Source organism: Zeus faber (assembly GCF_960531495.2).
Source record: "Zeus faber genome assembly, chromosome: 21".
Classification (NCBI taxonomy): Eukaryota; Metazoa; Chordata; class Actinopteri; order Zeiformes; family Zeidae; genus Zeus; species Zeus faber.
In genome coordinates this window covers 2049436-2073716 of record NC_137208.1, presented here as the reverse complement: position 1 = coordinate 2073716, position 24281 = coordinate 2049436, and the positions used below count along the sequence as shown (strand labels likewise).

General features: G+C 42.0%; 3 protein-coding genes across 3 annotated transcripts in view; 2 read left to right on the top strand and 1 right to left on the bottom strand.

Annotated features, from left to right (window-relative positions):
• Positions 1-1876: 1876 nt before the first annotated feature.
• med21 (mediator complex subunit 21) lies at positions 1877-8362 on the bottom strand. The gene is made up of 4 exons (XM_080022178.1): positions 8307-8362; positions 5459-5573; positions 4575-4675; positions 1877-3201 (listed from the first exon to the last, which is right to left on the bottom strand). The coding sequence occupies exons 1-4, from the start codon at positions 8346-8348 to the stop codon at positions 3022-3024; spliced, it is 438 nt and encodes a 145-aa protein (XP_079878304.1). The 5' UTR covers positions 8349-8362; the 3' UTR covers positions 1877-3021.
• A 297-nt stretch (positions 8363-8659) lies between these two features.
• On the top strand, positions 8660-18378 carry fgfr1op2 (FGFR1 oncogene partner 2). Its single transcript, XM_080022177.1, has 6 exons — positions 8660-9015; positions 10285-10421; positions 12537-12654; positions 14172-14314; positions 14751-14864; positions 17206-18378. Exons 1-6 carry the CDS (start codon positions 8991-8993, stop codon positions 17341-17343), a joined length of 675 nt encoding a protein of 224 aa, XP_079878303.1. The 5' UTR covers positions 8660-8990; the 3' UTR covers positions 17344-18378.
• A 1144-nt stretch (positions 18379-19522) lies between these two features.
• Positions 19523-24281, top strand: part of tm7sf3 (transmembrane 7 superfamily member 3) — a 30808-nt gene continuing 26049 nt past the window's right edge. Inside the window, exon 1 of the mRNA XM_080022174.1 lies at positions 19523-19764. Within this exon, the coding sequence (XP_079878300.1) occupies positions 19698-19764 (67 nt within the window). The 5' untranslated portion in view covers positions 19523-19697. The remainder of the gene's footprint in view (positions 19765-24281) is intronic.

Below are 24281 nucleotides of genomic sequence, written 5' to 3'. Positions count from 1 at the left end.
TGGGAGCAGCCACAACATTGTAAAAATAAAAAATAAAATGATAGTATTGTAAAAATAATACAATAGTTACTATATTGCCTCTGCGGTCATTTTTCTTATTATAAAAATATTATCATCATTATTATTATTGTTATTATTATCATTATTATCATTTTTCTTCTTCTTCCTATTATTATTATTATTATTATTATAATAATAAAAATATATTTCTATGATTATTTTAATGGTGTTTCCTTGTAGTATGCGATAGTTGTAATGTTACTTTAACAGTTGATTAATTAAACTAAGTGCAGTCCAAAACAAATAAAATGTATAAACATTTTATGTATAGCATTATATATTTCATAAACATATTTTTATTAAATGCATTATTACTATTCATTGCCTTGTATTAATGTAGAGCTCTTCAAGTTGCATGGTGTGTATTCAAGCTGCTATACAAAGAAAGGTTGCTATTATTATCATACTTTCTCACCAAAATACAAAAAATAAGAAATTTTAAAAAAGGGTGTGGTCGGGGTACCTAGGTGGGGACCCTCTCAGCCACATCCGTTACAATGCTTGCCCTGTCGGAGCCATGATGTCAGCATGTCCAGGGTGGGTGTGCTCTGCTAACACTTCAGGGTGTGGTGGCGGCCGACAGACTGTTCCTGTGCTGCTCCATCAATAGGGCCCTGAACTCAAGTGTGACACAGCGGCTAAATTTAGATTTGGGCTACATAAACACTGACTGGGAGCTCGCAGTGCTTCTTAGAACCCAGCTGGATTCCTCCAGAGTGGGTTCGGACGTCATCCTCACCATCGCCACGGAGGCCTTCCTGGAAGAAAAATACCTTAGTTTTCACTAATATTGAGCTATATCAGAAGAAAAACCCCTCCAATATAATTTTTTCGGCACTTGGATGGGATGCCCACATTGATATTGAGGTTCCTCAGGGGACAGCATCACAGCCGAGTGTTGGTAGGTGTGGTAAGCAGAACACCAACACAGATCTGACTCTTCAGAAGTGAAAACAAAACAACATAGAATCTGATCTTTTCCCAATCACATTGTTGACGGAAGAATGTCTGATTTCATCTCCTGATGAAGGCTGGCGATCAACATGCTGAAAGCATCGACAAAGCCCTTCAGCTGATAGAACATATAATACACAGTGAAGACTAGTGCAACCATGTTTCTGTAACACCAAATTAGGTTCTTGGGGACAGTTACACCAGTGCCATGTCCTGAGGAAGGCTGTAGATCAGGATGCTGAACGTGTTTGCGTTCACTCTTTAGTTTATATAAAAGAACACATCTTAGCACACCTTGCTGAAAAGTTTAGGCGGTTTGAGCATGTTTCAGTATGATGTGGGCCCCTGAATGAGAATGTGATCGACAGCCTTCTTCTGGAGATGTCGGTGTGATATCTCCTGAGAAAGGCTGTAGACCCAGATGCCAAAATGGCCAAGGTGTTTAACGACCTTAAGGCTCAACAAGAACCTCTGGTGGCGCGCACTGCCATTCAAGCATGTTTCCACGCTGCAAAGTGATCTACAGCCTTCCTCGGGAGTGACACCTCCTCGGCTGGTTTAACCTCAGGGTCATGTGGACTTTTACATAATTTAACGTTGACATTATGCATTGCTATTTTACGGTAAAAAAGATGGCTGTGAATAGAAACTGGTCATTTACACATGTTCGAACAAAAATAAAAAACACAGAAAAGCTAGCGATAGTGTCACATCACAACATCCTTCTTATTGTAACATAACTCTGGAAACGTTGACACCAACAATAAACTGAACTGCTGAGGAATTCTAATCATCTGAAATGATGAACTCCACATGAATAAAATGCGATGGCTTTCAACACAAGGACAGCATCAAGTGAAGATAAACTCAGTCTTTATTAAAAAACAAACAAACAAAGGCTTGTATTGTTGCTGTGTTCCGGCTGTAAGGCAGTTGAAGTGTTGAAGCTGAGTTTTTGCACAAACAGAAGTTCTGGACAATTCCTCGGTACACACGAACAAAACCCATTCCGATGCAACAATATTATGTACACGTTAAACGTAGAAAACCACTGTCACTTTTTCGACAATCCCGGTTGGAAGGATCTCCACTGCTCTGAACAAAGAGTCAGTTACTGATTCGGAAAAAAACAACGGATCAGAAAGGAAATGGAACGTGTCTCACTTCTCAGGTCTGGCTTTTCAGATTCATTTAGTCTGCCCAGTTGATCATTCCCTCCGTTTTGTGATGGCACCCCTGAAAACCGCTTTGAGCAAAACATCAATAACCCCCCCCCCCCGCCTGCACATTATTTAGATTTTTCGATCATTAAAATCTAGAATCAAGGCTTAGGTAAACAAATACCAGGGTTTTACCTTGAAGACCTTTTGCTGAAATAACGATAGTAAAAGGACAAGTCATTGCCCAGCCAGAAGCCTTTGCAGCCATTTTATTAAAGGTTTTAGTTTTTGAGCGATTTGCTTCCGTCGACTCGCCAGAGTGTTCAGCCACGTTTCACACCAACGCCAAACACCGTCAGGAGGTAAAGAGCCCAACACTGGCACCAAAACAACCTGAAGAGCTCAACACCAGTCAGAGAGTCTCGCTACACATTCCTCTGGGTGTGTGTGTGTGTGTGTGTGTGTAACACAAAGTCAAACAAGTGACGAGGAACATCCTGGAAACTTGGAAGCGGAGAGTGAGACACCGCAGACAGTGCTGGTCAACGTCTGGGGAGTCCACACACACATTCCTGCTGTGTGTGTAGGTTTGTTTTACTATACTTGTGAGGACCGCTCTCCAAACTGACTATTTTTTGGTTTAGATGTGCAGAAGAAAAATGGGTCCTTACTAACTAGGTGCATTTACTTAGTCCTCACTTTGATACCACTACAAGAATGTGTGTGTGTGTGTGTGTGTGTGTGTGTGTGTGTACTTCCTCAGCCCAGTGTTGGAGTCTAAATGTCGGAAATTAAATTTGACATTAACGTGACATTTGAACCTTAAACCAGCTCCCTGTGTGTGAGATCAGGACTGTGTGGGCGAGGCCTGGCTGGGCGCGGCGTTGCGCGTGCGGAGCTGCGACTGGGCGATGTCGGCCAGCGCGCTCTGGATCTTGTCCAGCAGGGCGTCGCCTCGGTACACCACCTCCTCCAGGCGAGAGGCCGCCTCGTGGTTCTCCTCCTCCAGCTGCCGCAGGCTGGCCGCCTGCAACACACCAGCGTGACAGGGTTAAGGCTACAGTCCTGACCGCGCCCCCACGCGGGGCTGCTCATCCCCTGGGGTTCCCCGAAAATCACTCCACACAGACTTCTTTTTCAGACCATCGTTGGCATCTGAAAGCTACAAGTTTACTGTATATACTGTAAAGAGCTCATTTACACTATGTCTACCTATCACCCATCCACACATCACACCTAAACACCACAGGTGACATCGGCGTCAGGAGGATGACGGAGATGTCAATACAAAGGCAGAACGCGAGCGGGAGACAGATTTTATCCTTCCAGTCATGTGATGGTGGTGTTTTGCATCAGCGTCGGAATGTTTTTATCGTCTCCTTCTGACGTCAACACTGAACGGGACAAGATGGCGGCCAGGACTCTGCTCCCTCAGCGTGGAACTATGCACAGAGTGACGCCACTGCACTGTGTTTACAATACGGTGGAGGAGACGGGTCCCCGTTGAACACAGAAAACAAACCCACAGGTTCCAGCACTGAAATCTTAAATAACTAAAAAGTTATGAGAGAATTTGAGAATAATTGTTTTAATTTGTATTGATGGTTCATACACAGTCAGTGCTTGGATCCTTCCTGACACTTAGACCCATCTCGTCGCCTTTTTTAGGAATTAATCTTCATCTGGAGCATACCGCACATTTTGTATTTATTTTTTATTTTTTTAATCAAGCATTACTTTTCTGTGCTTCTTGTCCGTCCACACCACAATGCACCAACTATCACAGAGACCAATTCCCTCTCCATGGACTTGGTCCTATAAAAACATTGTGATCCTCAAATGCTGCTTTCTTGGCCAGGGCACTTCCGAAATGATAGCAATTACATTAAAACTGAATTTAATTATTTACTTCACCGTTTCCTTGTTGAATCAATGTTACGGCTATATAACATGAAGTTTACAAGTTCCGATTTTTTTCCCTTTAATTCACAATTAGCTGGATAGAAACAACCAGCCCAAGGTGACGTAGCGCTCTGTCACAGGTTGCGTGACTATCACTAATATTAATAATATTATTATTAACCCCCTGAATAGGTAAAAGACACAAACATGCTATTGATTTTGACGGGGAACATGAAGCAGTTATCTTCTGTGAATCAAATTGCTGTTAGCTTTGTGGAGCAGGTTCTGATAAAGAAAATAAAAGCACAAAGAGAAAAATAAATAAGGAGAAATAAAAGACCATTTTCTGTGAGAACGATGTGGGTCGGACAGTGTGTGTGTGTGTGCGTCTGTTTTACTACAGGTGTCGAGACCAGTGTCGAAGTGCAACGCTCCTTGAGGAAATCTAAATGAGAGGGAGTCAGCAGCTCCCCCTCCTAGTGGCGGTGCTCCACTCGCCTGCAGCGCGGCCGTGGACTCTTCGCTGGGCAGAGAGTCGATCAGCACGTCCACGTCCTTGGCCGTGCGGGCGATCAGCGCCGCGAAGAGCTGGGCGTACTCTGCAGGCGGGAACACAGAGGGTTAACCAAGAGCCAGGACGCTGTCGACGCCGTTTATTCTGGCATCACAAAATGAAATTCAAGGACTTTTCTTAAGCATTATTATCTTTCTATTTTCAAGGACTTCGCACAAAACAAATATAATCCATTTCCAATAGGATCTTTATTAATTAAAATATAGTAATACAAAAAAACAAAACCAGGAGGAATACTACATCCTTACAATGATCAGGTTTTTTTTCAAGGACTTTTCAAGCACTCCATTAAAAAAGGGGATTATTTTCAAGGTATTCTAGCATGGGGCCCTCGTCTGGGCCACAATTTGATAGCATTATTTACACCTTTAAATGATCTTTCTATTTTTGAAATTATCTATTTGTGAGTTTCATGTTCTGTCTGATTTTGTTCAAACAAAGCAGTGATTCTCAGCATAGGCTCTTCAAAAACCAGTGAGCTATAGTTGTATCAGTACTCTGCATCAGCAAATACCTTACCTGTCCTTTGCCCTGAAGGAAAAATGACAGTATCAGGGCATCTCTTATCATTGTGGATTCCTATCAACACATTTCTTTCCATACCGCAAAGCCTTGCATGTACAGCTGACTTTTCAAAACTTCAACCCAAATATCTTCTATTATCTATTTAAAAATGGGTTGTATTCAGTTCGGGAGTGCGGCCAGTAAACACTGACCAACTGGGGGGAGCGCAAAGACCCCCTGATAACGCACAAACAAACAAAGGACAAGGACACGGTGGGTGACTGGGATCTGGGAGGCGGGTCACCTTCTGTGGGGTTGGCAGGCTGGTCCTTGTTGATGGCCGTCTGGATGTTGTTGAAGGAGGCAGGGGGCGCACACTGCTGCAGCACCCCGATGGCATTGCAAAACTGGTCTGCAAGCTGGGAAGGATGGAAAAAGAAAAGCAAGTATTGTTGAGTGTTCCGAGACCGTTCAGCCCTTAAATAAAGTGACGCCAACTTGGAGGCTTAATCTGCTGTAGTACTTCAGTGACAAAGTCCTTCTTTGTTCCTCACTCTGAATGTTCCTTTGTGTTTTAAATTATACAACTTTTAGGTTGTGACTCCCTGAACCCTAAACTAGAGCTTGTACCCTTGTTATCCCTACGCATTTTGTAAGCTTCTATCTGTTTTATCCGGTTATTGTAATAGACAGACTGAGGGGGGGGAGGAAACAAAAAAACGACCACTCAACTTGAAGAATCTGAGTCAACTGACGTGTTTCCGACTGAGGATTCGACACGTCAAGGGCAGCCCTACACTAAAGACCCCTAAAGTCCCTCAGGGTTCGGTCCTGGCGCTCCTTTCCTACACTGCTATGCCGATGACACTCAACTCACTCCACCTCAAACTGCCACGGGCCTTGGGGTTATTCTGCACGACCAGCTCTCCTGCACCGCCGACATCGCTGCTACACCTCACTCCTGCAGGTTTTCCTTCTACAACATCCGAAGAATATGGCCACGCTGAACGAGGGACACGACACAAGTTCCATCTAGACTATTCAAAACTCTTCTGACTGGTCTCCCTGCCTGTTCCATCAGACCTCCACAGCATATCCAGAGCTCTCCTACAAGGACGTCCATCCAACTGCTCCTTCACATCTCCAATCACTGGTCAGGTTCCAGAGTCTGCTCCTCGTCCCTCCTCAGCCGATAGGTGGTTTCAAGGGCCATTCATCCCAGTCACGACTCTTCTCATCCCTAACGCCCCAATGAAGGAACGGGCTCCCCCTAGTGGCATTACAGCTGAATCGGTCCCCAATTTCCATTGCAGACTCAAGACCTACAGTATCTCTTCAGATGAACCATGGACCCTACTTGCACCAACTGTCTACCCCATAAGCATCTCTTTTCCCTTTACTGTCCAACATACTTTACTTTTATTTAAAGAACAAAAAGAAAAAAACAACCCCCCCCCTCACTCTAGCACTGCTCATTTCCAGAGATTGTTTAGCTGGCTGTGACTAACATACAGTTGGTTTGATACTGTGAAAAAAGTACTTATTGTAAGTCTCTTTGGACAAAAGCGTCTCATCAATGACATATTGTAATGTAGCTTGATGAACCTGTCGAGAGCATCTTCAACTCAGTATGGACCGGAGGCAAATTAAATTCAATAAAAACTCAGGTTGGAAGCAATACATAGAACAGTTTAAAGCCACAAACACTTGGCAAGAAGCCATTTAACCTGTGTACATAAAAGGTAGACAGACTTATGCAGAGTTCCAACTTCACAGTTTTAGCCTGATTTTCCACTCGCCGACAGGTTTTTGGAGATGGCCGAGTCAAGCCCCAGATCAGAGGAAAATCACAGCGCGCTCCCATGAGTGCATGAGTGCGGTGTGAACAGCTGACAAGGACATCCCACTGCTTTCCCGAGCAGACGTCGGCGAGATATCAAGCAGGTTTAATATCTGGTCGAGTCGGGATCGACGCAATGAGCTACAGCCAATGAAAGCAGAAACGGAGTGGGGGGGGGTCGAGAAGGAGAGATGGGAGTGCATGGAGCAGCAGCCAGAAACACATAACATACCTAATTTACTTTTCTCTAGTTTTAAAATATATTTCTTATTTAAATTCTGCTTTTATTCGGTTTTCTTTACAGTGATCAAGAATCTAAATAAGAATGAATAATCCTGTCCCGTGGACGGTATCGCATCGTTTCCGACGTCTCTTCTCTCGTGTGTTTTGGTGACAAAACGTAGTTTGGAGACAGAGCGGTCGTTGATTCCCCCTGGTGAAAGATTTTATAATGTGTGACCCCCTGTCGCCGATCAGTCATGTAGTGTGAAACCACAACGACTGCATGACTCCCCATCACAAGACAGAGAAATGTGTAGTGTGAACAGTACAGAGATCTGACCCCTCTGAAAGTCCTGTTGTGTGTCCGTGGCAGTAAGAAACACAGCTAAAGACCACAGCCTATTACTGAGAGACTGAGCTAACTACTATGGATACTACTGATAGCACGTTTCACTTAGGACCGGCAGTCTTAACGGATATCTACTGTTTTTGTTACTAAACATTAATTTGGGGTCCCTAAAAGGTAACCGGCTTATCCAAAAGCATGTTGAGGTGACTCTCCTAAATAGTATCAGTGAATCTCTAACCCTGTGAGGTGACAGCCAGAGTCGTTTTCTCTCTCTAATGACATTTATCACATCAAAAAGGCAAAAGGCTTAAATAATCACCGTGAGACAGACAATCACCTGTGGTTCTATGTAAATTATCTTTCTTTCTATGGTGAAATGCACAACAATGCAGCATTCCTACTGATTAAAACAGCATGGGGTTTTTTTTTAACACGCTTACAATGATTCACGAGTTGAACAATTCTGCTGCAATAACTGAAAATATTTTTGCGCTGAATGAACATGAATCAAAACAAACTGTAAAATGTAACACGTTATTAATTAAGAGGTGAAGTGGTGAACAGTAATAATGTGATAAGGTTAGCCAAGTTGGTCATGGTTTCAACTAATACTTAGCACCCGGGTTAGCTCAGTAACTGTTCCTATAGACTGTCAGGAGTGTTTGTCAATATAAAGTTTGGTCAATATTGATAAAACAAAGTTGTTGACATTTTAAACGAGGAAAAACACATGAAACTGACCGAATTCACAGCGTCTTGGAGCTGCGTTAGCCTGTCCGCCATGTTGTTTTTAGGCTCAAATCCCGTCCTCGCGAGATTACCGGCCGTGTGTCACAGTTGACAGCCTGATGCTGCGTTCTACCGACGTCGGAACTCGGGAAAACTCCGACCTCCTAAATGGACAGGTGCGAAGGAACGACGACGTATAAGACGGAATTCCAAGACCTAATTCCGGGGCAGGATTCGCAAGAATCCAAATACAAATCTACTGCGGGCGTCCATGTTTTTTTTTCTTCCGGGTTGAGGCATTGTAACACAATTAGCTCGGAGGTCGGGGCCGAAACTCTGAATATCCGTTTCCCGAGTTGAATGGAACGCAGCGTGATCCTGACGCTAGCGGGGCTCGCGGCTCCACGCACAGGAAACGAGTCAAACAACTAAACTTCAACAACAACAACAACAACAACAACTAATAAGAAGACGAACAATCAGAAGAATAATAATAAGAAGAAGAAGAACGGATTTACTAAACGTCGCGACGGACGAGCCGCGCCGCTGGTTCGGCGTTTTAAGGCCTTTCTGGGTGCAGGGACGTCGGTGGCGTTTTAAGAGCTCCCGTTGACTCACTGTTTGTAGCATTAGCATTAGCATTAGCCGTAGCTGATTAATGGGAACAGCAAGCGGAAGCGGCGGACGGACACCCCGATGGCCTGCGCTGTGAGCTCCCCAGGTACACTCCTCCACCCGACGCCGTACGGGGAGTACTGTTCTGCTTCCGACCGGCGCGGTCCAAATCACGGCAGTGGAGCTGAGAGCATGTAGTCAGCCAGCTAGTAAGGCAGCTGCCAGGGCTGAGCTGGGATGCGGGGATGCGGGGACCGGTGTGGAGCACAAGAAATATGATCTAATCAACGTCGATTACTATAAAAATATATCTTTTTACTAGTACTAGTTTACTAGTCTTTTATTTCTTCAGGTTTTCAGTGCTAGTCAATATAATCTCAACAGCGACAAGTTAATATGAAGTAGAAAATATAGTTATTTCGTTTCTTAAAAAAGCCTTTAATGCAGATTTCTTTTAAACAAATATTAGGCCTTAAAATACATTAAAAAAATGCTTAAACTTAATGCCTAAATAAAAAAGCGGCCCTGTTTCTACCTACTTACCTTATTTACTTTATTGAGTAAGTGAGGGTTGATTTAGCCAACAATCTGTCTTAAACCTCATTCAAAAAGTCTTAAAAATGCCGAAGCTCTCATACCTGCAGATGCCCTGTTGGAGCATCCAATTTTGAACTGAAAACTCATGCATTGCTTAGTTTTTAAACTGACATTAGACATGAGTTAGTTCCAGATTCTGGTTTCAAAGAAATCAAGCTTCTTTAGACGCACAATAACAAATAAAAATAAATGTGTGTGTGTGTGTATATGTACATTTATATGTACTGTATATATAACGTGTATGTATATATATTTAACGAGCATTCAGACTTACAACCAGCTCTCTGACCAGTCTGCATTATACACTGTACAATGCCAAGCATCTCATGTCATCACCCTTTTTATACCATATACACTATAAACACTAAATACACTGTATACATCTCATCACCGTTCTCAGTCTCGTTCCCGCAGTCTGTCAGTATTCACTACACCAGCATTCGCTATCGCGACACCCCCTTACCGTGAAATCACACTTTTTATACTATATACACGATATATACTATATACTGTATATACACTGTACATACCAGCCACACCCCCTTACCGTGAAATTACACGGGTCCTCTCTAAACGACCTGGTTGTAGGAACGGAACTCGGTCGGTAAGTGAGGAGTACCTGTATGTATGTGTGGGTGTGGGTGTGGGTGGAGAAACAATGAACTAATTAACCAACAGCAGAGAGGTTCCTCTCTCTCTTTCCAACTGATGTTATTTTCCATTTAATTCTACTATTTTTTACTATTCCTATCTTTCTAAAAACATCCTGTCCCCCCAGGCATGACGTGCACCTTGGAGAACGTTCTGGCAGATGCCAAGTCGTTGGTGGAGCGACTTCGTAACCATGACAACGCTGCGGAGATGCTGATCGAGCAGACGACGACACTCAACAAGCGCGTGGAGGCCATGAAGCAGGTGAAACACACAGGAGAGAGAGATATATATATATACTGTATATATATGTATGTATGTGTGTATATATATGTATGTATACACACACACACACGGACTGGGCAAAGGAGGTGGTGCGCCCATACGCCGGCAGAGGTGGGATCTTTAATTTGGATTCTGGTGATACACTACTGGACCTTAAACGTTCTTTAACATAGTTTAGACAGATTAAATCAATGGCGTTTGCTACAGAGTTTCCATTATCCGGTAATTGCCGTTTTTTGACCAGGAAAATCTGTTTAAGTTAAAATCTGTTTAAACTGTCCGGTCATAATGCCCGGTGAAAGTAATTCCCTTGAAGCACAATTTGAATTATTGCTGGGCGATAAAACAGTAACAATAAGTATTGCCATATTTCTTTCCTCCTTGTTGAAATAAAATAGACTGGATCATTTCCATATTAAAAGCTCAAGCTCAATGTTCATTTTATTTTATTTAAATTAAATGTTGCACTGCTGCACTTGTTTCTTATTGTTCACGAATAGAAATTATTTGATTTAAAGTCGTAATATTCCTAATGTTTATTTATTTTTAAAACAGCATTAACTGACGGGACTTATTTATTTTGAGTATTCAATAAAAATATTATAAACCTACATTCCTTATTGATGTCATTCTAATGACATTGATGTCATTATATAACCTGTCTATCAATTGTTTTTTAAGCTCAAAAAACACAGATAATCTTTGACATTGAAATCTTCCGAACACAGGGACCGGCAGTGATTTATTTAATTTTTTTTCTCATGGAAACTCTGGTGTACTTTAGTGTTTAAGATTAAATATCAAGTAGTAGTTAAGTAGTACTTACCTTTTTACTCGGCATTATTGAATACGTGAGAGTAGATTTTCCCTAAAATCGGTCTTAAACTTCATTAAAATGTGTCTTAAAGGTCTTTAAACAAATGCAATTGAACTAGAATTCATTTCAGAATATGTATTTCAATTGTTTTGGGTGCTTAGCTCATTTTAACCACTGTTGTTTCTATTTCTATATTGTGGCTCAGTCTTTGTTGTTGCGTGTCACTGTCTTTTAAAAACAGGTTCCATGTAATTAAGATGTAACTTAGTACCCTGACATCATCAATCCAGTTCTTAAATGTGTATTAGTCTGGAATCTCTCAGTTGATTCTCAATTTCCAAGGGGCGTTCCCAACGGGCGCGGACCAAAGTGTCTCTTGACGCAATCGGATGGACCTACAACTAATCAGAGCACTGGATAGACCTCCAACCAATCAGAGCACTGGATGGACCTCCAACCAATCAGAGCACTGGATGGACCTACAACTAATCGGAACACTGGATAGACCTCCAACCAATCAGAGCACTGGATGGACCTACAACTAATCAGAGCACTGGATGGACCTACAACTAATCAGAACACTAGATAAACCTCCAACCAATCAGAGCACTGGATGGACCTACAACTAATCAGAGCACTGGATAGACCTACAACCAGTCAGAGCACTGGATGGACCTACAACTAATCAGAGCACTGGATAGACCTACAACCAATCAGAACACTGGTCCAATCCAACCTACCTTAATACCTGGGTGCAGTAGCTTAGGAGGTAGAGCGGGTCGTCTAGGCAGAAGGTTGTTGGTTCGATCCCAGGCTCCTCCTGGTAGCGTGCTGATGTGTCCTTGAACAAGACACTTAACCCCCTAACTGCTCCCCAGGCACTTCTACATAGTATCCCACTGCTCCTAGCTATGTCAGATACTAGGATGGGTAAATGCAGAGACAATGCAAATTTCCCCGTTGTGGGACTGATAAGGTTGTATGTATAAATAAATAAATAATACTGTCTCCATAGCAGATACAACTGACCGCTACATGTGAGCGGCTGCCATCTTGGTAAGGTGTGTCAACGACTCTCCTCTGCATCCTCATGGTGTCAACTCCGCCCCATATTAAATAAACTGTTGTGATTGGCCGACCCTGACAAGGTTGGATGGAAACCTGTTTGAATGGGAGGGTGGCCAGACGTATTCTGAGCTGCAGGTTGCTCTGGTTCCCAGGTTAGTAACTAAGGTTTTGAAGTGTAAATAATAAATAAAACGTGCTTTTCCTCTCAGTACCAGGAGGAGATCGACACCCTGAACCAGGTGGCGCGGCACCGGCCTCGCTCCAGTCTGGTCCTGGGCATCCAGCAGGAGAACCGGCAGATCCGGGAGCTGCAGCAGGAAAACAAAGGTTCACACACAGGGTCACACCACCTTTATACAATTTATGTTGTTATCACTTAATAATGAAGTGATGAGAGCAAAACTAGAAAAAAGAAAATGGTAATATGCAATAAACCAAAAAATGAGGAGAATATAGAGCAATTGAACTAGAATTCCTGTTACTCCTGATTCTGCACACACAGGATGTCATTCGTTCTCTGTCCGTAGGCTCACACCACAAGCTGCCGCTGTGGCTTGGAGGCTATTCTACTAGTTGCCATAGCAGCATATAAACAGATTAATGTGCACATACTGTAGCTGCATTAATTAATTTAGAAGTTGTTTGCAAATAAGTGACAGTTATTTTGAATGTATTTATTGATATTTATTTATAAAATATAAAATTATATGTAATACATGTGCAACATTGCTCCAAATTTCACCAGGGATCCCAGCTACCTCCCAAATCTCCTTCCACGCATCGTTTTATAAAGTCACGTTTCTGTAAATGTCAGCGTTGCATCACAAAGTACGGGGCAACCGGCTCCCGCAGCGCTGAGCTTTTCCTCCGTTCTGGTAACAAAAGTTTTGTAGGAACCAAAGTCAAGAGTTTGTTGACAGTTTATTAACAGACGGAGCAGCGGGCATGCGCTACGGCTGCCCCGAGTCACAGCTAGTGAGCGTGAAGCCCAACTCTCCCTCAGCTTTCTCCCGTAACCGAGTCTCAGAGGTGGCATCGCCAAACGTCAGGTTGTTTCGGAGAAATAAGAGATTTTATATTCAAACAATCTGCAACACTGCACACGGCCCCAGGAAAAACTGCTGTCAGGTGGTGGAGATGAGAGACCAGCTCCAGCCGAGCAGCAGCGACAGCAAGGGCTTCTGTCTCTGCATGTCTGAGACCACTTCTGGTTATTACTACGTCACTTGTTTGGTGTTTGGCTCTGGTAATTGCCTGGTAAAATTTATAAAATAAAAAACCAAAAAAAAACAAACAAATGATAAACTCAGCGGTCAACATAATAATGCTCACACAAAATGAAAATGAAACTCGCGCCGGCACTGCGCCATGGGGATTGTTTCCCTCTGATTGCCGTGTGCGAGCTGATCCCACAGGCCGAGCACATCTGGTACCTACACTGGTAGTAGGGGGCCGATCACGCACCCTCTCTCGGCTCCGGGAGAACTGCGGACTTGAGTGCTGGCTGAAGCGGCGAGATCCATGCAAGGGGCGCTGTAACCTAGCTGTACATTATATCTGTGTTTGAAACATAGACTGTTACTGAAAGGGGGCTGAAAGTTCAAATATGTCCGGTAAAATAAATTATTTTTCGACACCGGACCGTGTTTTACGACAGTTGTGTCAAAGTGCAATTGCACTCAACTATAGGGGCGCCAAATCCCAAAAGTGACATAGTGCTGCTTTATAGTAATCAATATCAAGCTCAGCCGCTTTGTGACTAGATAAAGTGACCGTGCATCCTCTGAAAGAATCATAAACCTGTTTGAAATATAATAATAATAATTATATTAAATACATTGCAGAGCTGCGTACGTCCTTGGAGGAGCACCAGTCGGCTCTGGAGCTCATCATGACCAAGTACCGGGAGCAGGTGTTCAGGCTGCTGATGACCAGCAAGAGGGACGACCCGGCCATCGTCACCCAGCTCAGGGAGCAGCACACCACGGTGAGGGACAACCACGCACCTTCCACCACATTTTGGGGGATTTTCTTCATTTGATCACAATCCAAATGTATTTATTCCACCAAGTACATTTTTATATGTACAAGGGATTTGTTGTGGTAATAATTGGTGCATTGCTGTGCAGACAATTGGCTTAATAACTTAAAACACACCAATCCTTTAGAATTTACACCTAATGTGGCACACCCAAACGGAAAAGGTTATAAGAGAAGAACTGATTTGAAAGGCAACATGTGGTTATGAAGCATGAGGCTACAACACATCCTCAACCACATCAGCTCAAACATGGAGCAAAAATTAATGATTTGGTTTTTGTATTTAGTAAGTTTGAAAAGCAATAACTAGGTCATGAGCTATGTAAGAACTATGGCAATCACCACACCTTACTCCGTGTGCGCGTGTGAGCGTGCGTGCGCAGGAAATGCAGGCGCACATCGACAAGATCAATGAGATGGCGACGGTGATGAGGAAGGCCATCGAGGTGGATGAGGGGCGGACGTGTGAAGACGAGGAGAGGATCAAACAGCTGGAGGTGAAGCAGTGTTGCATCAGCCACAACATTAAACCACCACTAATAACACTAACACTCTGTAGATCCCCCTGCTGTGAGGTGGAGGCGGGGACTCCACCAGACTCTGAAGGTGTCCTGTGGTATCTGGCACCAAGACGTTAGCAGCAGATCCTTTAAGCCCTGGAAGTTGGAGGTGGGCCCCCCATGGATCAGGCTTGTTGTTCCAGCACATCCCACAGATGCTCCATCGGATCGGATCCTGACCCCACCCATCCACATGATGTAGAAGAAAAGGTGATTCATCAGACCTCCACCTTCTTCAATGGCTCCATGCTCCAGTTGTGACGCTGACGTGTCCATTGTAGGTGCTTTCAGGGGTGGACAGGGGTCAGCATGGACACTGTGAGCTCCCATACGCAGCAAGCTGCCATGCACTGTGTGTTCTACACCTTTCTATCACAGCAACATTCACTGTTTCAACACTTTGTGCTGCAGTCGTTCTTCTGGTGGATCCAACCAGACGGACTAGACTTCACTCTCCATGTGCATCAATGAGCCTTGGGCCCATGACCCTGTGGCCGGTTCAGCGGTCGTCCTTCCTTGGACACTTTTAGTAGGTAGTAACCACTGGAACAGCCACAAGACCTGTGCTTGTGGAGATGCTCTGACCCAGTCGTCCAGCATCACAATGTGCTCCTTGTCAAAGTGGCTCAGATCCTTACGCTGCTTCAACACATCAACTTCAACAACTCACTCTTCACCTGCTGCCTCATATATATATATATATCATATATAACACTATATATATATATATATAAAAAATATATATATATATATAATAATTATGTATAACACTATACATATAATAATTATACTGTGTATAACACTATATATATATATATATATAATTTATGACACAAGATATATAATAATGTTATATAACACTTTATATATATAAATTATATATAACAAAGTCGGATGGAAAGTATATATATATATAATAATAATATATAACACTATATGTTATAATAATAATATATAACACTATATATAAAAATTATATATAACAATATATATATATCTAATAATAATATATAACACTATATATAATAATATGTAACAGTGTTTATATAATAATAATATATTACACTATATATAATAATAATAATAATATATAACAGTGTATATATTACAATAATAATATATAACACTATATATATAAAAATTATATATAACAATATATATAATAATATGTAACAGTGTTTATATAATAAGAATATATTACCCTATATATATATATATATATATATATATATATATATAATTTATCCCACCCCTTGACTGGTGCCATGAAACCAGATGATCCATGTTATTCACTTCACCTGTCAGTGGTTTAAATGTTGTGGCTGATCAGTGTATATCACAAAACATCTATATATTAAATGATCTGTATATTTACGTTCACCCTTCATCTATTTTTCCACACCAGACCTTATTAGAATGTCGGTGCCATCATGTATAACTGTTTATAAGCCCCACAACAACCTCGCTGAACCAATTACTGTTGAGAAACTTACCATTCTTCTCACTGGGATTGTTGACTTCCTGTTTCTAGTCTCCCAACTTAAGTTCTTTAGTATCTGACTTTCTGTATCTCTTCTCTAGCTTCCTGGTTCTAGTATTTAACTTCCTGTTTCCAATCTTTTACCTCCCGTTTCTAGTCTCTTACTTCCTGTTTCTAGTCTCTTACTTCCTGTTTCTAGTGTCTGACTTCATGTTTCTAGTCTCTGACTTAATGTTTCTAGTCTCTGACTTAATGTTTCTAGTCTCTGACTTCATGTTTCTAGTCTCTAGCTTCCCGTTTCTAGTCTCTAAGTTCCTGTTTCTAATCTCTTACTTCATGTTTTTCATCTTTTACATTAGCGTTAGCATGTAGCCAACAGAGCTGATTTGCAGTCAATAAACCTTGAAAACCTGATCAAATATAGGGTTTGCAACCTGTTTGCTGCTTCTACTTAGAGACATTTCATTTTAGTATTTTGGGACTTGGTTTCCTCTAACCCGCCCTGATGTTCCTCCCTCCCTCCCTGACGTTCCTCCCTCCCTCCCTGACGTTCCTCCCTCCCTCCCTGGTGTTCCTCTCTCCCTCCCTGGTGTTCCTCCCTCTCTCCCTGACGTTCCTCTCTCCTTCCCTGGTGTTCCTCCCTCCCTCACTGGTGTTCCTCCCTCCCTCCCTGACGTTCCTCCCTCCCTCCCTGGTGTTCCTCACTCCCTCCCTGGTGTTCCTCCCTCCCCTCTGACGTTCCTCCCTCCTTCCCTGGTGTTCCTCCCTCCCTCACTGGTGTTCCTCCCTCCCGTGCAGCTGGAGAACAGCGGCCTGCGGGAGCTGCTGGGGATCAGTCGCGAGGCGTTCCTGGTCCTGAAGAGAGACGACGCCTCGGACAGCACCTCGCTGTCCGCGCTGCTCAGCAGCACCGACGGCAGCCTCAGGAAGAGCTAGAGCTAAAAAATACAAAGGGATCCGCAGAAGTAAATAGGGACGAGGGTGTTCTGGATGACGTGCCAGGTGAAAACAGAAAGCAGGGGGTTCCCAAACCTTTTCATGGGAAAGATCCCCCTGTCATACTGACATTTTGTGGGTATTACAAAAACAGCAAAATATATATACACATATCTGCCCGTGTGTGTGTGTGTGTGTGTGTGTGTGTGTGTGTGTGTGTGTGTGTGTGTGTGTGTGTGTGTCTGTCTGTCTGTGTGTGTGTGTGTGTGTGTGTGTGTGTGTATCTGTGTGTGTGTGTGTGTGTAAAGAAAGAAAAAAAAAAATTTAAATTCTATGGAAGTCAATGGATAGCTGGGGATCGATCCCCTGCAATTCCTTCACAGACCCCCCAGGGGGGCGGCAGTCCCAGTTTGGGAACCCCTTTGTTTAGATGATGGACTTAAGTTTAATGATGAGCTTTAACAAAATAGGTGGATGGAAGGTGACGTCATAAAAGATTTAAGGAGCAGGCCGGTGTCAAACTGAGTTTTGGACCATACATTTTACATTACTGACCATTTATTTTTACATTTGTAATCATTTGTTTATTCTATTTGTTTCTTTTCTTTGTTTTTTTGAGCAGTATGGTGAGAAACCTTCCAAAAAATGATCCCCTGGTCCCGCTGACAACTACAGTAACAACACATTGTTTTCTCAAAATTACTTAATTGTGCCATATTTTGTAATTTGTTCATTTAATTTCGCTTAACGTGGACTTACTGAATACAACATACTACACCATGAAGCAGCGGGACAAGCAGGGGTTAAATAGAGAGGATGATGATGATAATAATATTAATAATAATAATAATAATAATAATAATAATAATAATAATAATAATGTAAAGATGGGATTCTCTATTCTGTCTGAACAAACCTTTTGCTCTTTTTCTCTTGTGTTTTCTACGTTTGTTTTTGTTTGTCAGTTCTCGGCGTGCGTGGTCATTGTGGCGACTTAAGTGAGCGAATAGAATATGATGATTAAATAAAAGAGATATAGACTATGATTGGTTTGGGGGTTTTTTTTTTTCTTGATTTTATTGCATCAGTTTTTATTTGAACATTCACACTGACAGTAATATAAAATAAAGGACAATTCCCACTGCATTAAAACCTATATGAAACCATATGACCTCATAACTTAAATAAGTATTTGTACCTTTGGTAGTAAGTACTCAATCTCTTTGCAGTGTTTAATAAAAGTCGCATAGGAAGTCAAAGATAAATACGTTTCCCAATGAACTTACTGATTATTTTAGATTATTAAAATTTAATTAATTAATTATTAATTCCAGACTCATCATCGCCCAATCAGAGTCCAATAGTTTAAGAGTAAATAATTTGCTCTGTCTAAATTGATTATTATTATTATTATTATTATTTTATATTATTTACTTATTTGTAAGTAAATAATATATCCACCATCCACCTCCACCGGCTCCCTCAAGTTCTCAAGTTCCGCATCTCCTACAAACTCCTCCTCACATACAAATCCCTTCACGCTCTCGCCCCCCAAGACCTGTCCCACCTCCTCCACCAGCACACTCCTCCACCAGCACACTTCATCCCAGAACTTGCGGTCCTCAAACATGGGTCCGCTCTCCGTTCCCAGTACCAGATGACGAACTTTGGGGGACAGGGCCTTCAGCGTGGCAGCCCCCACCCTCTGGATCCCTCTCCCTCCTGTAATCCGTAACGCCCCCACCCTGGACACTTTCAAAACAACCCTCAAGAGCCACCTTTTGTCTGCGGCCTTTCCCCAATCGGTTTTGTTTTTTGTTCCTCCCTCCCTTAACCGGCCCCCCCACCCCCCTTAACCCCTCTCCTGTAAAGTGACCTTAGGTTCTTTGAAAGGCGCTATACATATTTAAGCTATTATTATTATTATTATTATTATTATTATTATTATTATTATTTAAAGGTTATTATTATTTTTTGCATATTTTTTCAATATTTATCCATGTTGTCTTAGAAGCAGATATAGTATTATTTCCCATTCAAATTAGGGAAACAAAACCAAAATACCGCGCGCACGTCACGTCATACGAGATGGGCGGGGCGGACGCCAAGACGCGCCCACTGCGGCTGCGCAGTAGCTGCTGCCGGTGTGAGGACGGGAGCTCGGGCCGCGGGGAGGGCCGCGGGGAGGGCCCCTGCTGCTGCTCCAGCTCCTCCAGCTCCTCCAGCTCCTCCAGCTGCGCTTCAGAACGTTCAAACATGTCCGCTTCGCTGCCCGAGGAGCAGGTACAACCTGAACGCTCAGCCCGGCGGTAGAGGCCAGCGGAGAGGCGGGTCGCTCCACTAGAAGCGGGACGATGACTCCGTGGACGTGGTGCGTGGTGCTGCTTGTCCTGCTGGATGAAGCTCGAGGCCAAACGCAAAGTACGTTTTGAGGCTGCAATATTATTAGTAGTAGTATTATTATTAGTATTGTTATTATTATTAGTAGTAGTAGTATTATTAGTATTGTTATTATTATTAGTAGTAGTATTATTATTAGTATTGTTATTATTATTAGTAGTAGTATTAGTATTATTATTATTATGAGTAGTAGTAGTAGTATTAGTATTGTTATTATTATTATTATTATTATTATTAGTAGTAGTAGTAGTATTAGTCGTAGTATTAGTATTATTATTATTAGTAGTAGTAGTACTAGTATTAGTATTGTTATTATTATTATTATTAGTAGTAGTAGTAGTAGTATTAGTATTATTATTATTATTAGTAGTAGTAGTAGTAGTAGTAGTAGTTGTTAGAGTAGTAGTTGTTGTAGTAGGTGTAGTATAGTAGTAGTTGTGGTAGTTGTTGGAGAAGTAGTTATTGTAGTAGTAGTAGGAGTAGTAGTCGTAGTTGTAGATGTTGTAGTGGTAGTGGTAATAGTTGTAGTACAGTAGAAATAGTGTAGTAGTTGTTAGAGTACTATTTGTAGTACAGTCGTAATTGTCGTTGTAGTAGTTGTTAGAGTTGTAGTTGTAGTACCGTAGTAGTACTAGTAGTAGTTGTAATTTGGTTATTTTAGTTGTAGTAGTTGTAGTACAGTCTTAGTTGTAGTAGTAGTAGTATTAGGTGTAGTGTATTTGTTGTAGTTGTAATACAGTAGTAGTAGTTATACTCTTTATAGTAGTAGTAGTATAGTAGTTGTAGTGTAGTAGTAGTATTAGCAAATTGTTGATGCAGAAGTTTATTCTACATTTTTATGTTTACTGTATAATACTTTTTTTCTATTTTCTTTGAATAGATTGAGGTTTATTGCATATTTCCATTTCTTTCTAGTTTTTATGACTTTATTATATGACTTTAATATTATTATTGTTTATTGTTTTCATGTGAGCTGCTATCTATTTATCTATTATAAGCGCGGGGAGGGCAGGGACCCTATTGTTGTTGATCGCATCCATTATCACTGGCGCTCAGAAACCGTCGAACCCACGGAAACCAATGAATGATAGTTGCACAGTATTCAGGGCAGTCCACACATGCTGCCATCCAAGTTTGATCCACATTTGTAGAAGGAGTTAGCAAAAACAGTTGGTCAACCCTGTTGGGTTGGCGATACCAAAAGGTCACGTGAAAACAATGCAGACTTCCTATTGGTCGGAGAGAATCGTCAGTGCGTCGCACACGCTCAGCGATGAGATATGCATTCAATTAGGAAAATATAAACAATAAATGAATAAAAACACACTGTTACTATTGGTTTTGTTTTGTAGAAACTGGGAACGGGGACGCGCGGGGTCTCTTGGAGACAGGGCCGAGCGGAGAGATCGGCAAGCGGAGATTTCTTTTGTTGTGTTTTTTTTTTTTAGAAAAGTTAAAAATACGGGACGTTGACAGGAAGATATCGAAACGGGGGGGGGGGGGGGGGGGGGGGGCAGAGAGAAGGGTGGAAAACGGGAGGGTTGACACGTTACGTGATGGACGCCGAGTCGGTGGCGCTCCCAGTCGGAGAGGCCTCGGATGGTGTTCCGGCAGGATCCGGCACAAAGTAGGCCCTGGTTACATGTCATCTTGGGTTGTAGATATTTATGACATTACCCTGAATAAATTGCTCAGTATTGCGAATAGGGCGTGTACATCCATCTGTCACGCACGTCACACCGAGCGACCTGGACCCCGTGCACCGCCGCCTGCAGCTACAGTGTATTTAGAGGTCCAGCCCATTCCTTAGAAAGTCTTGAAATCTCTTAAATTCTATGTCTCAAGGCCTTACAGTATATTTACAGATAGTCGTCCTTAAAACGCACCTTTTACTTACCTGGGGAGAGAAATCCCGCTCCCTTACCTGTCTGAGGTTCTAGTCGTATAAAGTAGATCAAAAAATGTTGCTTTCTTTACCTCATCTTACTTTGCCTCATACTTACCTCTCTGTTCCCAGTATAGAACTTACCTGTAGTACTTCATGGAAGAAGAGAGGTGTTTTGTCTGAATTGCTTCCATTGAGTTAAAATCAGTCTTACAAAGTAAATGTAAAATGTATGAGTCTCCCTCACAGGTTGCGGTGCTTGTTTTTGACAACACAAACCAGCACAACCAGGGCTCATTGGTGCCAACAGCGCCCCGGGTGGGAATCGAACGCGGGACCTTCTTGCTGTGAGGCAGCAGTGTAATGCACTGTGCCACCGTGCCACTACTTTACAGTAATGCAGCGTTTAAGTGCAGAAATAAATACATTTACACTCTTGTATCATCTTGTATCACAGTATTGGTGATAAATCAGGGGTTTCTTTCCCATCGCATCTGATCTAGTTGCATAATGTCGAAGCAGAAGCGTGACACACCTCTTCCTTCATGGTTAAAACGTGTCGAATTGGTTGAACTAGAAGAACCAGATCAAGTCGTTGATCTGGACCTGGTTACCGCCGGGGCCTCAAACCAGGGATGGGCGCTATTTACCATTCATGTATTTGGAAAACATTTTTAATGACAAAAACAGTGTTTCGTAATTGGTATTTGACCACGTAGAGAAGACACTTCTGCGGACGGTTTGACAGACACAGATTAGTTCTAGTCTTAGACTAGATGTTTTCATCTGGACTAACTGAAATGGCCTTCCTCAGTCATGGTTTAAAATAGTCTCAGACTTGCCTGAGTCTTGGTTTAAAAAAAATAAATGGAAAAAATCTAATTTCCAGAAGGAAGATTAGAGCTAATCTAGATCTTAAGATAAGAACTAGGTCTAAGTGAAGCTTAAGGCGTGACAGGCACCTTTATTTATACAGCACATTTCAACAACAAGGCATTTCAAAGTGCTTTACATAAAACATCAGAAGCATTAAGACAAAGTGCAAAAGAAACACACTGTAAAAGAAGGAACACGTTATAACGTTCAGAAATAGAATGCATTAAATCATGTAAAAAGTAACAATGCAGTGCAAGAAATGAATACCTGTTTTAGTAAAAAGCAGCGGCAAACAGAAAAGTCTTCTTTCTTGATTTTAAAAGAGGTGAGAGTTGCAGCAGAGATGCAGTTTTCTGGGACTTTGTTCCAGATATGTGGATCATAACAAGCCAACGCTGCTGCTCCGTGTTTAGTGTTGACTCTGGGGACAGAAAGCACTGCTGTCCCAGACGACCTGAGAGCTCTGGACGCTTCGTAACGCGGCAGGAGATCACAAATGTATTTTGGCCCCAAACCATTCAGTGCTTTACCAACCAACAGCAGTGTTTTGAAATCAGTTATTTTCCTTCCTGATTTAGATGAAACCCTGTCTGCAAAACCACCCAGACCCAACAAAGTTTTGTATTTTTCAAAATACTTGTCTCACCCACTTCTAAAACCCCACCTCTAATTAGTCACATGCCCGGGCATTTGTTTTATCCCATTAAAGAAAATACAATAAATAGTTGAATAATAATTTAACCTGGGGTCATTTTAATCGTGTCAACATGTTTTCCTTTAAAGCTTTATATCTATTCCCCAACCTTATTCAACTGATTCAGGGCTCACCCAGTGACTAATAAGTGACCAGTTAAACCAGGTTTGCTGCTGGAAGAATAGTTTAAATATCGGAATTGATTCATTTCAGATTCATATATCAATTATCTAATGCTCCCCAGGAAAATGGTATTGTATTTTAATTTTACTTTCAAAAAATCGAAATACTATCTGTATTTGTAATTCATTTTTGATAGCAGATATAGCTAGCTAGATAGCAGCTCTCGTAAATTACTAGGCAACAACAATTAAAGTAATAAGAATAAAGATAGAAAGCAAATTTAGCAATGAACCAGCAATAAAAATAAACCTACAAAAATAAAAGATAAACTTAAGGAATTTGGTGATATACAATAAACCTAAAGATTAACAATGAGCCAGAAAAAGAAACCCAGCTATAAGCAAGAAAGAAGGAAGTTTCACATTTCTGAATAAATATATATAATCTGTACTACCAATGAGTGTTGTTGATATTGTACTGTGTTGTTACTTTGGCAGATTTACACTTGGCATATTAAGTTTTTGTGTTATATATTTTGATCTATTTTTGCAGAATGTAGCTCTGAACCATACAGGTCGCAAGAGCTGCATGCATCCTGCTAGCTGCTCAAGCTGTATGCAGGCTGCTAGAGTTGCATGCAGGCTGCTAGAGTTGCATGCAGGCTGCTAGAGTTGTATGTAGGCTGCTAGAGTTGTATGCAGGCTGCTAGAGTTGCATGCAGGCTGCTAGAGTTGTATGCAGGCTGCTAGAGTTGTATGCAGGCTGCTAGAGTTGTATGCAGGCTGCTAGAGTTGCATGCAGGCTGCTAGAGTTGCATGCAGGTTGCCAGAGCTGCACGCTGCAAGAGCTGCAGGCAGGTTGCTAGAGCTTCATGCTGCTGCGGTTGCACGCTACCATGGTCGCGTGCCGCCAGAGCCGCATCTGTTATTGTGGTACATCTCAACTGTGGCTTTTTAAATC